Here is a 17,207-nt window from a genome sequence, read left to right on the forward strand (position 1 = left end):
TTTAATTGAAATATACAAAAATTTTTATTTTCCACGACAGTTCTGGTAATTATTTTTAGACTAAAAAGCTAGTCTAAAAATTGAATTTCTAAATCTGGTAGTAAATTGTTTTATTAGTTTAAATATGTTTAGCTAATTCATCATTCAAAACCTGTTTAATGTCCTCTGAAAAAGAGGTGACCTATTTCTAGTAGGTAGAAAACTAATGAAGAAATGCACTGACCGTAGGTTACCCTCGCTCCTTGTAACAAAAATGTCATAATTGTATGAATGAAAAGTGGCATAGTTCTGTTGAAGGAGAATTGGCTTCCACAGTCAAAATAACCTGTGCTTGAAACCCAACAGCTGCCACACAGTTAACTGTGTAACCTTGGACAAATTAATTAAGGTCTCATATCAGTGTATTCTGTGTGATATTTGATATCTGGGACTTTCTGACATGGGATCTTCTGATGTGGGAATATTTTGATGAAATGTAAACTACTGAGCTTTTATTACCTTTTTGTACAATTAACATATGAAATACCTCATTTCCAGCTTCTTTTGGAATACTGGTCAGTAATGGAGATGGAATCTGGTACTATATGGTAGATAAAACACATATAATAGGAATTGTATGTTATCTACATATTAGAGATTGTGTTGGTAAAATAAATAACAAGTGGGTCCATGACAGTTATAGTGGCTCTATGAAATCTTAAGAAATCTGGATTCCTTTCAGTTTTCTGCCCTGCTATCCTCAAGGTGTGGCCCTTATTTCATGCTTATGAACTGGCTACTGGAGCTCTGACCAACTTAGCTGATTTGTAGGCAAGAGGAAGGAAAAAGGAGGGGAATAACAAAAAGATGTATGCCAACTGAGTAAGTCACCTTCCCTTTCAAGGAGCTTTCCTAGAGCCCCGACATAGCAGTTTTCACCTACATCACACTAGGCAGAACTGTAACACATGACTGCATCCTTGACTATAGGGGAAGCAAGGAAATGTTTTGGATTCTACCTCCAGAAGGTGAGATTCATACTGTAGGGAACTATTACAGTGTAGAGAGAACATTGCAAAGATTTGGGGAAGCCATGAATAACAGATGACTCTTATATTCTTGAACATCTCAGAAGGGGCCTTGAGCAAAGTGTTGGTTTACTGTCTAAAGTTTACTTGGTCTGGGGCGCCTGGGTGGCGCAGTCGGTTAAGCGTCCGACTTCAGCCAGGTCACGATCTCACGGTCCGTGAGTTCGAGCCCCGCGTCAGGCTCTGGGCTGATGGCTCAGAGCCTGGAGCCTGTTTCAGATTCTGTGTCTCCCTCTCTCTCTGTCCCTCCCCCGTTCATGCTCTGTCTCTCTCTGTCCCAAAAATAAATAAACGTTGAAAAAAAAAAAAAAATTTTAAAATAAAGTTTACTTGGTCTGAATCTGAAATTTTTTTTGCTTAGAAATAGTGTTACAAGTGAACAAGTAGTGTTCATTACTTAGTAAATTATTTTTTTATAGGGTTGTTGTGAAGATTAGAGTCAGGATTTGTAAAGTACCTAACATAATATCTAGTACCTAGTAGGCATACCGTTCATACCTGCTGTTATCATTCAGACACAGAAATTAACTTGCTTCAAAATTTATATCATATAAATGGTCATATATATAGTCATATATATAGCCTCTACCTACTTTGGACTTTGAACTCCTCTGATTTTATGTAGATGTTGGAGGAATGAACTGGGGATCTTTATTGCATCTATGGCATGCTATAGAAACCTCACAGGCAAAAAAAAATAAAAAATAAAAAAAAAAAAAAAAGAAACCTCACAGGCAACCTTCTACTTTTTCTTCTTACCTCTTGCTCTCTAGATGGATTGCTCTCTTGCAGTCTAGAGACTGAAGAAACCATCAGAAGGTTATCTTGAGTAACTAGGAGACTGAGAGTATTTCAGAAGCAACCTCTTAAAGGATTGGTTTCAGAAATTACCAGCCTCCATTTTATGTCTTTTGCCATCACTGTCTCCATGAAGATATTCAGCCAGTTCTCCACTTTGATAACGATGCACCAGATATACATTTTACTTCATGTTTCATGTGTTAAAGTTAATATTGGGCCCAAGTCATGGAACTTCTGGGATACAAAAATACAGAAAAGTAATTACTGCTATTCCATTATTTAAAAATTTAGTAATCCAAATCTTTAAAGCATGACCTTATAGGGAAAGAATAATTTCTTTGTGCTTTTAGCTGCCAGATGACTTCAGCAGCCATCATTCTACACATTCTGCTTGTGTTCAACTGGTACACTTAATATCACTGATCTTTCTACATGTGCTAGGATATAATTTAGGAAAAAGTATACCAGTAACAATTTTTAAGAAATTTATATCTAGAATTCATAGTTTTAAACTAATCTCAAAAATCTTCAACTGCTGAAAATGGTTAACAGTTTAGAGTAAGCATTTAGACAAGCTATTTTTGTGTAAATTTTTAGCCTCTATGGCAGGTGCTGTCCAGTAGAACTCTGCAATTAAGTAAATGTTTTATATTTGAATATGTGGCAACTAAGCATTATTGAAATGTGGCTAGAATGGCTAAGGAACTGGATTTCAAATTTTATATAATTTTAATTTATTTAAATGCAAATAATTATATGGAACTAATAACTGCCATATTAGACAGCACGGGTCTATAGATACAAAACTGTAAGGAATTTTCTTATCAAGTATTTTTTAAAATGAATTGCTTTGAAGTTTAGTGAAAACAAAGTTTGAGGAATATTAATTTTCTTTTTTTTTTTTTGTTAGGGAGCTGCATCTCATGTTTATTTTACTAAAATCTCACATTGTGCTTGAAATATCCCATCTACTGTTTATTATGTTATTTTTTTTTTCAGTATGTGAAATTTATTGTCAAATTGGTTTCCATACAACACCCAGTGCTCATCCCAAAAGGTGCCCTCCTCAATACCCATCACCCACCCCCCATCAACCCTTAGTTTGTTCTCAGTTTTTAACAGTCTCTTATGCTTTGGCTCTCTCCCACTCTAACCTCTTTTTTTTTTTTCCTTCCTCTCCCCCATGGGTTTCTGTTAAGTTTCTCAGGATCCACATAAGAGTGAAAACATATGGTATCTGTCTTTCTCTGTATGCCTTATTTTACTTAGTGTAACACTCTCCAGTTCCATCCACGTTGCTACAAAGGGCCATATTTCATTCTTTCTCATTGCCACGTAGTACTCCATTGTGGATATAAACCACAATTTCTTTATCCATTCATCAGTTGATGGACATTTAGGCTCTTTCCATAATTTGGCTATTGTTGAGAGTGCTGCTATAAACATTGGGGTACAAGTGCCCCTATGCATCAGTACTCCTGTATCCCTTGGGTAAATTCCTAGCAGTGCTATTGCTGGGTCATAGGGTAGGTCTATTTTTAATATTTTGAGGAACCTCCACACTGTTTTCCAGAGCGGCTGCACCAGTTTGCATTCCCACCAACAGTGCAAGAGGGTTCCCGTTTCTCTACATCCTCTCCAGCATCTATAGTCTCCTGATTTGTTCATTTTGGCCACTCTGAATGGCGTGAGGTGATATCTGAGTTTGGTTTTGATTTGTATTTCCCTGATGAGGACTGACGTTGAGCATCTTTTCATGTGCCTGTTGGCCATCCGGATGTCTTCTTTAGAGAAGTGTCTATTCATGTTTTCTGCCCATTTCTTCACTGGGTTATTTGTTTTTCGGGTGTGGAGTTTGGTGAGCTCTTTATAGATTTTGGATACTAGCCCTTTGTCTGATATGTCATTTGCAAATATCTTTTCCCATTCCGTTGGTTGCCTTTTAGTTTTGTTGGTGGTTTCCTTTGCTGTGCAGAAGCTTTTTATCTTCATAAGGTCCCAGTAGTTCATTTTTGCTTTTAATTCCCTTGCCTTGGGGGATGTGTCAAGTAAGAAATTGCTACGGCTGAGGTCAGAGAGGTCTTTTCCTACTTTCTCCTCTAGGGTTTGGATGGTTTCCTGTCTCACATTCAGGTCCTTTATCCATTTTGAGTTTATTTTTGTGAATGGTGTGATAAAGTGGTCTAGTTTCAACCTTCTGCATGTTGCTGTCCAGTTCTCCCAGCACCATTTGTTGAAGAGACTGTCTTTTTTCCATTGGATGTTCTTTCCTGCTTTGTCAAAGATTAGTTGGCCATACGTTTGTGGGTCTAGTTCTGGGGTTTCTATTCTATTCCATTGGTCTGTTTGTGTGTTTTTGTGCGATTAATTTTCTTTATTATATTCTTTCATATTGTTTTAAATGAATTTATTGAGGTATAATTTACATTTGTCAAATACATTTTTAAAAATCTTCAGTTCAGGGGCACCTGGCTTGCTCAGTCGGTTAAGCGTCTGACTTTGGCTCAGGTCATAATCTTGTGGTTTGTGGGTTCGAGCCCTATGTTGGGCTCTGTGCTGACACCCCAACACCTGGAGTCTGCTTGAGATTCTGTATCAACCTTTCTCTCTGCCCCTTCCCTGCTCATGCTCTGTCTCTCTCTGTCTCTCAAAAATAAATGTTAAAAAAAAAAAAAAACCTTCAGTTCAAATTAATCTGAAAAGTGAGAGAGGATGTCATGGGAATACTGATGAGAAGAAGAATATAACCATTTCAGCGTCATGGTGACAGAAAAGCTGCTTCATATCTCAAGGGAAGTATTGAAACTTTATCTTGCTTTACCCTCCCCCATTTGTAATACAATGTTTTAATATTCCTCTACATTTAGAACCACAACAGGCTGTTACAATTTTTTCTTTTGCTTCAGCCATCAAACATAATTTAGAAAACTCAAGAGGAGAAAGAAAGTGTATTTACCTACATTTTTCCTTAACAGGTACTTTTCTTCCTGGTATTCCATGGTTTCTTTATTGTTTCTGTTTAGAGAACTTCTGTTAGCCATTCTTTTAGGGGAGGGCTACCAGTGACAAATTTTCTTAGTTCTCCTTCTCCTTCATTTAAGAGTATCAGTTCATTCCTAAATATTCATTCCTTCATTTATTTATTTCATAAATATTTTCACTGGGTATGGGATCCCCAGGTTCTTTTCTTTCAGCACCTAAAAAATATTATGCCACTTCCTTCTGGCCTCCATGGTTTCTAATGATAAATCTAGTGTTATTTGAATTGCTTTTCCCATACGGGTAAGGTGTTGTTTTTCTCTGGCTGGTTTCAAGATTTTTTTTCTTTGTCTTTGATTTTTAGAAGTTTAATTATGATATGTTTTTCTTTGGGTTACCCTATATAGGGTTTACTCAGCTTCTCGAATCTGTAGGTTTATGTCACTGCCAAATCTGGGGACTTTCCAGCTATTATTTTTCCAGTACTTTTCAGCTTGCCATCTTTAGCCTCTCTTTCCAGATTTCAGATGACACAAATGTTAGGGTTTTTTTGTTTTGTTTTTATTTTTTTTAATTTTATTTTTTTATTGTTTAAAATTTACATCCAATTAGCAGATAGTGCAACAATGATTTCAGGAGTAGATTCTTTAGTGCCCCTTACCCATTTAGCCCATTCCCCTCCCACAACCCCTCCAGTAACCCTGTTTCTTCTCCATATTTATGAGTCTCTTCTGTTTTGTCCCCCTCCCTGTTTTTATATTATTTTTGTTTCCCTTCCCTTATGTTCATCTGTTTTGTGTCAAAGTCCTCATATGAGTGAAGTCATATGATTTTTGTCTTTCTATCACTGACTAATTTCACTTAGCATAATATGCTCCAGTTCCATCCACGTAGTTGCAAATGGCAAGATTTCATTCTTTTTTGATTGCTGAGTAATACTCCATTGTATGCATATATATATATATATATATATATATATATATATATATATACCACATCTTCTTTTTCCATTCATCCATCGATGGACATTTGGGCTCTTTCCATACTTTGGCTACGGTTGATAGTGCTGCTATAAACATGGGGGTGCATGTGTCCCTTTGAAACAGCACACCTGTATCCCTTGGATAAATGCCTAGTAGTGCAATTGCTGGGTCGTAGGGTAGTTCTGTTTTTAGTTTTGTTTTTTTTTTTTTTAACATTTTTTATTTATTTTTGGGACAGAGAGAGACAGAGCATGAACGGGGGAGGGGCAGAGAGAGAGGGAGACACAGAATCGGAAACAGGCTCCAGGCTCCGAGCCATCAGCCCAGAGCCTGACGCGGGGCTCGAACTCACGGACCGCGAGATCGTGACCTGGCTGAAGTCGGACGCTTAACCGACTGCGCCACCCAGGCGCCCCCTGTTTTTAGTTTTTTGAGGAACCTTCATACTGTTTTCCAGGGTGGCTGCACCAGCTTGTATTCCCAACAAATGTTAGGTTTTTAACGTTTTAGTTTCACAGGTCTCCTTCAACTGACTGATGGAATTCCAACATACAAAGCACATAAGATTTTTTTTCATTCTAGATTATAACTAGAAGCATTACAAGTGACCTTAATGACAACATGATGTAATTAAACATATTAGATGTGATAATTACTATCATATCTTTGCATTACAGGATCTTTGACTTGGTACAAATGGAGAAGTGCCAGGAATGACACACAAGCAGGCCAGAGTCTGTCAGCCTAGCAGAAACCAAAGCCAAACCTGAATAGCAGATTTTAGCTAGATACCATGCTAGAAGCACTGCTTGGGGTTTCTTCTGCTTTACACAGGAGTTTTACTATTACAAAACCATAAACACCCTTTTTATGGTAATAGCTACTGTCCTCTAGTTGGCTTACTTGAAACAGTATCACTTCAAAAGATTTCGCCCCACCTGTGCAAGCAGTAGACAATGTGACAATGACAAAATTAAGTAGGAGGTCACAGCAAATAATTGTTAAACAGGAAACATTATTGGATATCTACTATGCTGTTGTTTTTAAATTTCATTTTAACTATATATTAAAAGTAAATGCAGCTGTATGCTTTAAAAAGTGGAATTTTATGGTATTTGAATTATAGCTCAGAACTTATTTAAAAAATAAGTATGCATAATTCGTTTCACTTGTTATGAGAAGTCCCTTATTAAATTAAAGAAAAATGTAAACCTAATTTCAGATATTAAGTTTTCTTTATTTATTGCTGTTTACATTTTGGAAGTATGTTGATTTTAAGGGAAGAAATTTAAAAAGTAGATATACTATTAATAAAATTGATCTGTAGTATTTATGTCATGTATACATGTATGTATACATGTCATATACATGCATGTCATGTGTAGCACTGACAATGCTATACTGGTAAAAGGTTCAATGACAATCTTTTTTTTTCTCCCTTTAAATAGTTATGATGGAAGCCTCTGCAGAGAACATTTTACAACAGGACTTTTGCCATGCTATTAAAGTGGGGGTAAAATATACCCAACAAATAATTCAGGGCATCCAGCAGTTGGTAAAAGAAATTGGTGTTACCAAGAGGACACCTCAGAAGTTATTTACCCCTTCACCAGAGATTGTGGAACACACTCATAAGTAAGAATATCTGTACAAAAGAAAATTTGAAATTGTTATCAGATTTAATTTCCTCTCAGAAAAAAACTTCCCATGGAAGCATTGTCCATGCATTACTAACATGGTACCCTTCTATTTTAAAAGTGAGTGCCAGGGGCACCTGAGTGCCTTAGTCAGTTGAGTGTCTAACTCTTGATTTCAGCTCAGGTCATGATTCTCAGGGTTGTGGGATTGAACCCTATGTCAGGCTCCATGCTTGGCTTAAGATTCTCTCTCTCCCTCCCTCTGCCCCTCTCCCCAACTTGTGTACTCTTACCCACCCACCCCCCCAAAATTAAGAGTGCCATAAGTATCAGTCATTAATGCCTTAAAAAGGATAAACCCACTTCCCTCTTCAAGGGCCTAAGCTTGAATCCCAAATGCAAGGGGGAGGGAATTTATTGGTTAAGATTCATATAATCCACATAACTCTGTGTCAAAAAGTAAAAAGAAAGTATAGGATATTTATCCAAGGAAACTGCTGAGGTTCTTGAAAAGAAATCAAGTTTGAAAAAAAAAAAAAAAGTATGACCACCTCTTTATGCCCAGTGCTTACAGCAGTGCCGGTACATAGGCAAGCACTCAGTAAATATAAATGAAATCACCAGAAAAAGTATTTCATTTTACTTCAAATAAATTGAAAAAGTTAATATTTCCATTAGTATCAATCTCATAGCCATCAGTGAGAGAGTAAAGAGATGTAAACTGTCCCCAGCAAAACAGTTGCCTGCAATAACAGCCAACGTAGACAGAATAGAAAAAAAGCAAGAAGTTAAAAGAGAGTGTTTCGGGAGAGAGACTTTGTGTGTAAGAAAAAATCCAAGTTGAAATAAATTGAACAATTAAGAAAAAGGGAGGGCATAGCACCATGTGTGAGTGATTTCCCTGACAGGTGGGGAGAAAGAAATTTGTGTCTCATAAACAGTAAACAGATGAGCTGTGTTAAAAAATAATAAATATATATTTTTTAATTCTCTATGAAATGCTTATTAAGTATTTTAGCTTACTATTAAATATTTGTTTTGTTTATAATAGACACTGCCTCATGTTTCTAAGTATTTTTATTCTGACATTTATTTTGTGCTTCAAATAGACTCGCCATGGAAAGACTCTACGCGGTTTTTACTGATTATGAACATGATAAAGTAGGTATACCCGAAATTTGTCTTATTGTTCTGGGAATTCTTTTTTGTCATAATTCACATAATCTTATTTATGAATGTTAGTCCTATTTTTATTAAAAATCTCTAAACAGCTAAGTAAATAGAAGCATAGCAATTTGCTTCTCCATTCTCCTTTTGTTAATGCAAATTTTAGGGAAGTGTGCAAATATATTTGACTGAATTAAACAGCTAATAGCTCTTGTAAATCAATAACCAGCTCTAATCTTTTGAAGAATATCAGTAGAAAAATCTGAGTACTATTGCATTGTGTTAATTGTATAATAATGTAAAAATAGAAATGGTAAATATTGCCATGTATACTAAATTTCATCTTTCTTTTAGATTTCCAGAGATGAAGCTATTAACAAGATAAGATTAGATACAGAGGAACAACTAAAAGGTAAATTTTTTTTTTTTAATTTAAGAAAATATTTAAAGGAAATAGGTTTTTTAAATTTCAATTTACTCTAAGACTTCAAAGAATCAGTTATTCTCATTGTTCCTTAGTTTTATGTTCAGGATACCTAAACTTACCTTAAACTTACTTTAAATTTAGGATAATGCTGCATCCCAAGGGTATTGTTAAATTAACTTCTGTGAATGTGGTCAGCACTGTACCTGATACAGAGTGATCACCAGTAAATGTTGAATGTGAAATACTCCCAATCTCTTCTGGATCAGGTTCTTAACCTCTATGATAGGAAATTTTGTATCCTGTCATTTGAACATCTGAAAAATATTCTTTAAAATTCCTGACTTTTTAGTCTGTGAAATTATAATACTGATAATACCTGATTTATAGGGATTAAATAGGTAAATCATTTGCATTTGTGCCTGCCACATACCAACTGTCCGAAAAATGTTAACTGACACTTATTAATATGTAGGATTGTAAAATTTAGATTTTAGAGAATTTAGCTCTCCAGAAATTATTAAGCAAAGGATCTTATTATATTAATATCAATCACAAACTGAATGTATACCAAGAATGACATATACTTATTAATTTTTCGGTTAAGAGATAAATGTCCTCTTTCCTATCTTATTTTGAAGATTATAACTCTGCTGTTAGTATTGATACTAAGGCCATTGCCTGTAATTGCCATTGAAAATGTATAGTCTTTTCTCATTATGTTTCATCCTATGTGTTAAAAATGAGCTGTATAACACCTGTTGCCTTATTTAAACAGAAAAGTGATTTTGTGTTAATATTATATGTAGTAGAATATCTTGAGGACATTTTGAGTTCATAGGATAATATTTTAAATATTTAATTACCAATTATTTTCTTTTCCAAGTGCAAGTCAGAGCATAAAAGTTCATACTAAAGTGTATAAAATTATTCTTGCCTGATGAAGGTACAGTTTTTAATATATCTCTCTGTGTCCATTTCTTAGTTCTGGTTAAAGTTATAATTAAGAAACCAGATGCCTTAAAGAACAGTGTCACAGCTGTGTCAGTCACTATGTGATCTCAGGCAATTTACTTCTTTAAGCTGATTTTTCTTTAGAATGGTGATAATAATAGAATATACCTCATAAGTTGTTTCAAAGACTAAAGACTTTAATATATATAACACACACACACACATATATATATATATATATATATATATATATAGCACATGGATCATGAAAGAATTTGATAAATGTTAACTAAAAAGATTTGTAACTATAGATTTGTAACATAAAGAAAATTATTTCTCTTTGCAGACTAAGATACAAGTTCCTAAGGTAAAACAGTGAAGGTGATTAGTCTTAAAGAGTGTCATTCAGACCTTTTCATAATATGGCTGGATTTGTTATTAATGTAATACAATAGAGAGCTAATTACAAAGCACTGTTTTTCTTGTAGAAAGCAGACTGAGTTCTCAATAACAATACATTTGAGGTATAATACTTGTGTCTCTCCTACTTCAGAATATTTGATTCATCTACTTTGTTTGCCTGGGGACAAAATGTTCAGCTTCACCTCCCCCTTGGTTTACTCCCACAGTTAACTGATTTGATACTATGAATTGAAGAGAAATCTTATCTTCCAAAAGGAGAAAACCTCTGTTTTGATTTGTATTTCTTCTACAGAAAAGTTTCCAGAGGCTGATACATATGAAATAATAGAATCCTTCAATGTTGTTGCAAAGGAGGTTTTTAGAAGTATTATCTTGAATGAATACAAAAGGTAAATATATCTTTTTTTTTTTTTTTTTTTTTTTTTTTTTTTTGAGAGAGACAGAGAACATGAGCGGGGAAGGGGGCAGAGAGAGAGGGAGAGAGAAAATCCCAAGCAGGTTCCACACTATCAGCACAGAGCCCGACACAGGGCTCGAACTCGGTCAACCATGAGATCATGACCTAAGCCAAGCTCAATAGGATGCTTAACTGACTGAGCCACTCAGGTGCCCCAGTATATCTTTTTTTGATGGAACTGAATGAAATATGTGCTGTCTCTATAAGGTGCTTTGAAAGTGACAACTTGTTCAAGGAACTGTTCTTTTTTTTTTTTTTTCCTTTTTTTTTTAAAGTTCTTAAAGTTCCATAGGTGATATGACACAATTGGGATTGAGAACTTTCTGGTAGGAATAAAGAGATAATAGGTGATATTTATGATTTTGAACACTGCTTTACATACTTATTCCTTTATTACTGTAGGTGTGATGGTCGAGATTTGACTTCACTTAGGAATATAAATTGTGAGGTAGATATGTTTAAAATTCTTCATGGATCAGCATTATTTCAGAGGGGACAAACACAGGTAATATATGTGCAAAGCTGTAATTATTTGCTAACTCAGGATTGCTTAATTAGATCTAATAGAAGTACATTATGTAGACACTATAGATTTTAATCTTATGGAATGTGTTAATACCTGATTTTTTAAAAATATTTTTAATGGCTTTTGAGGTATAATTGCCATCTACAAAACTGCACATATTTAAAGTGTATGTTTAATAGGTTTTCAGGTGTATACAATTGAGAAACTGTCCCCAAAGTTAAGATAATGAACATATCACCCCTGCAAAGTTTCCTCCTGCCTCTCTATAATCCCTTCTTCCTGCTCCCCTCCCTTTCCTCGGGCAACTGTTGATGTGCTTTTGTCTCTGTAAATTGGTTTGCATTTTCTAGAATTACCTGGTATCTCTATCATATTTTTCTTTTAATTTTCATGCACAGAATGGAATCACCCATGCTCTTCAGTTATGGCATATTGTCATTTTTGGTCTATTCAAGGCCCTCATTTGTTTTCTCTATTTAGCTTATACCTCAGTCCTATTCTTTTCCTTTACTTAGGCACCCATTGTCTTATATTTAACATATAGGTGTATCCATTGTTTTGTGCATGGTATTTGCTTTATACTCCCTCCCTCTTCTTATATTAATCACTACTTTAATTTTGCCAGTTTAATTGGTACAAACTGTGGTATGTCCTTGCTTTCATTTGTATTTCCCTATGAGTCTAAGCATCTCTTTATATAAATAGCCTATCAGTGTAGTCACTGCATAAATCATACCCTGGAGGGCTGCACACCCTCCAGGACATTCTTTTCACTTAGATAGTGGTCCCTGAACTTAAGCAACGTGCTCGTCCTGGTTCAGGTTTGCTCTTTTGTGAATTATCTGGTCATATCCTTTGGCCAGTTTTTTTTCTTTTTTCTTTTTTTTACTGTGGTTTATTTTTTTCTTCCTATTTTCTAATGATTTCTTATATTAATCCTTTTTAGTAACCAGAATTTGTATATATCCTCTCCCTCTTTGTCATAAGCCTTTTAGCTTTGTGAAGAGTGAACCTGAAATCTTTAGTTTTGATGTAGATAATCCTTCCCGTTTTTTATTTTGTGATTTGTGTTTTTAAAGTCTTATTTAAGAAATCTTTCCTTACCCTCCTAGTCACAAAATTGTGCACCTAATTTTTCTGTTAACTTTCTGGTTGTAGCTATCAAATTTAAATTTTTTTTTTTTTTTCAACGTTTTTTATTTATTTTTGGGACAGAGAGAGACAGAGCACGAACGGGGGAGGGGCAGAGAGAGAGGGAGACACAGAATCGGAAACAGGCTCCAGGCTCCGAGCCATCAGCCCAGAGCCCGACGCGGGGCTCGAACTCACAGACCGCGAGATCGTGACCCGGCTGAAGTCGGACGCTTAACCGACTGCGCCACCCAGGCGCCCCGTAGCTATCAAATTTAGACCATTAATCTATCTTGGAGTTTACTCTTACATACGGTGTGAGGTGGAAAACTGCAGAGTGAACCAATTTTACAACTCATTTACTAATAATTCATTTTTCCTGTTGACTTATAATGTTGATATATTCTGAGCTTATAAATATATTTTTGAACTATATTCTGTTCTGTGAATTTCCTTGGCCAGTGTCAAACTGTTTTAGTTATTATGGTTTAAAGTTTGTCTTAATATATGAGGAGCAAATGCTCCTTTTTTTAATTGTTTTATTTTTTTTTTTAATGTTTATTTTTGAGAGAGAGAGCGGGGGAGGGGCAGAGAGAGAGGGAGACACAGAATCAGAAGCATGCTCCAGGCTCTCAGCTGTCAGCATAGAGCCCAAAACAGGGCTCGAACCCATGAACCACGAGATCATGACCTGACCTGAGGTCAGATGCTTAGCCTACTGAGCCACCCAGGCACCCAGCAAATCCTCCCTTGTTATTCTCCTCTGCCCTTCAAAATTGTTTTAGCTATTCTGGTGCATTTGTTCGTTCATTTGAATTTCAGTGTTAAATTACATTCTCGGGGGGAAAAAAAAGGTCCTTAGATTTGAATTGGTATTGTGCTAAATTTATAAATTAACTTGACAGAGAAATGATATTTTTACAATTTAAATCACAGTCTTTACAATAAATAGCCTCACTCTTGATTCAGGTTTTCTTTTATGCCTTTTAATAAAAGTTTAAAAGTAACTCAATTAAGATATCCTGCATACTTTTGTTAGCAATTATGACAGTCTCAGCCTTTTAACTGGAGTGTTTAGTCCATTGATGTTTGGTTTTAATTACTGATTTGATTGAATTTAGCCTGTCATTTTATTACTTATTTCTGATTGCCCCCTCTTTTTTTCTATTCTTCCTTCTTTTTGGATTAACTGCTTATTTTTTTAGAATTCCATTTTAATATGTCTCTTTACTTTTTAGCTATATCTTTACATTATTAGTGGTGACTATTGAGAATATGGTATATATCATTAACTTTTCATTTTAGAGTTAATTTTGTACTATTTCACACATTATGCTGTAGTTGTCTCATGAGTAACATCTACATGTTATAAAGCCCACAAGGCAATATTACAACTTGAATTTTAAACAATCATGTATTTTAAGAAGGTAAGTGGCAAAGATAGTCTTTTATATTGACCTACATATATAATTTCTGATGCTTCGTATTTCTTCCTGAAGATCTAAGTTTCCATCTAGTATTGTTTACCTTCAATCTAACAAGACTTCCTTTGCTATTGTCCTATGGGTCTTCTGACAACATATTCTTATATTTCATTTATCTGAAGATATCTTTATTTTGCCTTTACATACAAAGAATGTTTTTGCAAGGTATAGATTCTAAGTTGATGGTTTTTTTCTTTTAGCACTTAAAAAATGTTCCACTGTTTATTTTTTCTCCTAATAAAAAGTCAAGATGCATTCAAATCATTGTTCCAATTGTCTTCATCTTGGTGCTTTCCAGATTTTCTTTTTGTCTTGGTTTTCAACAATATAACTATAAGTGTAGTTTTCTTTGTATTTATATACTAAGGGTTTCCTGAGCTTGAACCTGTAAATCTGTAAATCTGTATTGTTAATGAAACTTCAAATACTTTTCTACCTTATTCTCTCTTATCTCTCCTTATGGGATTGTAAGTATATATGTTAGTCCTTTTGAAATAGTCCCACACCCCTTCTTTGTTCTTTAGATTTGGCAATTTCTATTAATCCATCTACATGTTTATTGACTCTTGTCATCTCGTTTGCATTATAAGATAATGTGTCTTTCAGTTTTAGAATTTCTATTGGTTCTTTTTCATGTCCTTAAGTATAATTATAAGAGCTATTAAAGATCCTTGTTTGTTAATCCAGGATCTCAATTAGCTTGGGGCAATCTCTATTCATTGTCTTTTCTCTGAAGAATGATTCCCATTTCTTATTTTTTTGTACATTGTATCTCGGATGTTGTGAATGATGTGCTGTAGAGTTTGGACTACATTGTGTCCCTCTAAATGAGACTGGATTTTTTTTAAGTAGGCAGTTTTATTGGCTAGACCTTTATTGATGCTTCCTATATGGTCAAATATACCTTCCTCTTCCTGTCCTCCCCCAGCACTTTTAGTACAATGCTTTACATAGTAGTCTGTGATGTTACACCTTTGCATTATTGAGATTTACACATAACTCTAATATTTATAAAATGAATAAATGTTTACTGTGTTAAGTAGCATGACAAGCTTTGTATAGAATTTGTCCCATTTCTTTAATAACTAATTGGGTTCTTCAAATACTTTATTTTCTTCTCATTGTTAGTAAATTAAAGCCTGACAATTTTTTTCTTATTATTTTAGGTACTTTGTACTGTTACGTTTGATTCATTAGAATCCAGTATTAAGTCAGACCGAATTATAACAGCCATAAAGTAAGTTAAGTTTTTTGGTAAGTTATAAGTATGTTGGTATGTTCTAAAACATACGTTTGGTATGTTCTAAAACATACGTTTGATATGTCTTGAAGTTGTGGTCTTACAGCATATAATTGAAGCTCATAGTATATTATTCATTACTATTATTTATGGGTTTTTTTTGAGAGAGAGAGCGCAAGCAGGGGAGGGGCAGAAAGAGAGAGAGAGAGGGAGGGAGAGAGAGAGAATCTTAAGCAGGCTCCACGCCCAGTGCAGAGCGCAACATGGGGCTCCATCTCACAGCAGTGAGATCATGACCTGAGCCAGAATCAAGAGTTGGATGCTTAACTGACTGAGCCACCCAGGCTCCCCTCATTATTACTTTTTTAAACCTATATATCTGTACTTTATTTTTCTGTTTACTTAATAGTGATTTTAAGGTATTTTTAACATGGGTACATTTATTCTCTGTCTCTAGAACCATTTTTCAGGAGGAGATATAGGTAGGTTTTTCTATTACAAACCAGAGAGCAAATAAATAAGCAAGAGTCCCAGTTGCTAAAAAGAATCTGGAGGCTGTTAATAAGTAAAAAAAGCTTTATCTAATCCCAAGCCACGTTGGAATTTGTGTTCAGAAATACTTGGCTCTCCTCTTTTCCTAAAAAGTCAGCAATAATATCTTGTTGATCAATTTTAGATGATGAGAATCTGTGTTACAGTCCTCACCAGCGTTACTGCATCAGTCCTGGGACTCATAGCCACAGTTCTTTTCTTTCCTCAGTGCCTAACAGCATTGCTTCCCTTTCCCTTGGTAAGGGTCTCAGAAGACCACAAGACTGCCTCATTCTTCCTATGAGGATAATCCCCAGTATTTTCAGGATAGCATTGCTAATTGTTTTTCAGTTTTCTGATAAAATTGACAATGCAGCTGTGTGTATAAGGTGAGATTGTTCATTGTAATCATAATCCTTTGCGGAGGGGAGCTTTTATACTTTGTATTTTAAATTCCCATCTGAGCCCCAATTTGGTTGCCCTGCCCTTTTTCACTTTGACTCCTTTCCCTTCTAGGAGGCAACACAGCTTCATAAGAAAGAGCACTGTGTTTGGCCAGGGCACTTCTTTATGTTCTAGTCTTAGGTCTGTAACCTATGTTAGTGAGAGGGCACACATCAGTCAGCCATGCTGGTTTTTGGTTTCTTCATACTTGTAAAATGCGGGTGCTGCGCTAATGATCCATATCCTTCTCTCTAGCCCCCCAAATCTATTATTCCTTTAGTCTTCTAGAGTCAGGTTTTTATATTTCTTTTCCCAAGACTGTGGCTTATGATTATGCAGATTTAGCCCTAATCCAGGACTTTTTAAATACTCAGCGGAGAGAGGTATTTTTTGTAATTAAACATCCACCCAAAGGGGACACTATTTGAGCTAAGACCCTATATATGCTAGTCTTTTCTTCAGTTAAAGATAAATCTGGTTTCCTACTTCAGGAATTGTGTTTCTTCTCATCCTTATTTCCCCCCATTGTTCTAGACAGAGTCATAACAGTTCTCATTTCAAACCCTGAAAAAATCTTTGCCTCTCTAATCTCCTGATTGCTCTCCCATATATCATTTCAGTTATTGGTCTTCATTTCACATGTTGACTGGGAGAAAGATCATAATTCTGAGATTAAACTAATGTGTTTAAACGTTTGAGATTCTCTCAGTAGTTACAAATGCTTAAAAATAAATGTCTACTGTCTTTAGTGTTCAAATTGAATATTAAAGTGCTTATAAAGCAAAATTATTTTCTAAATCTGTGTAAAATTCATTTATAAGTCCCAGAAAAAAATACTCTGACATTCATCCTTCTAGTTCTTCTGGTTTTCAATTTCAGACCAACTCTTTAATACCTAGTTATTTTTTAGATACCCTTAAATCTTTTTAAGTTCTTTGAAATTATTTTTTTTGTATCTA

At 35.0% G+C, this 17,207-nt stretch overlaps 1 protein-coding gene across 2 annotated transcripts in view; it reads left to right on the top strand.

The window, feature by feature from the left end:
• Positions 1 to 17,207, top strand: part of PNPT1 (polyribonucleotide nucleotidyltransferase 1) — a 49,272-nt gene that overhangs the window by 11,946 nt on the left and 20,119 nt on the right. For both annotated transcript variants that reach the window (XM_058684047.1, XM_058684048.1), the window contains exons 9-14: positions 7,279 to 7,465; positions 8,577 to 8,628; positions 8,989 to 9,046; positions 10,728 to 10,824; positions 11,295 to 11,397; positions 15,200 to 15,270. In XM_058684047.1, coding sequence (XP_058540030.1) covers positions 7,279 to 7,465; positions 8,577 to 8,628; positions 8,989 to 9,046; positions 10,728 to 10,824; positions 11,295 to 11,397; positions 15,200 to 15,270 — 568 coding nt within the window. The remainder of the gene's footprint in view (positions 1 to 7,278; positions 7,466 to 8,576; positions 8,629 to 8,988; positions 9,047 to 10,727; positions 10,825 to 11,294; positions 11,398 to 15,199; positions 15,271 to 17,207) is intronic.

Source organism: Neofelis nebulosa, chromosome 9 (assembly GCF_028018385.1).
Source record: "Neofelis nebulosa isolate mNeoNeb1 chromosome 9, mNeoNeb1.pri, whole genome shotgun sequence".
Taxonomy (NCBI): Eukaryota; Metazoa; Chordata; class Mammalia; order Carnivora; family Felidae; genus Neofelis; species Neofelis nebulosa.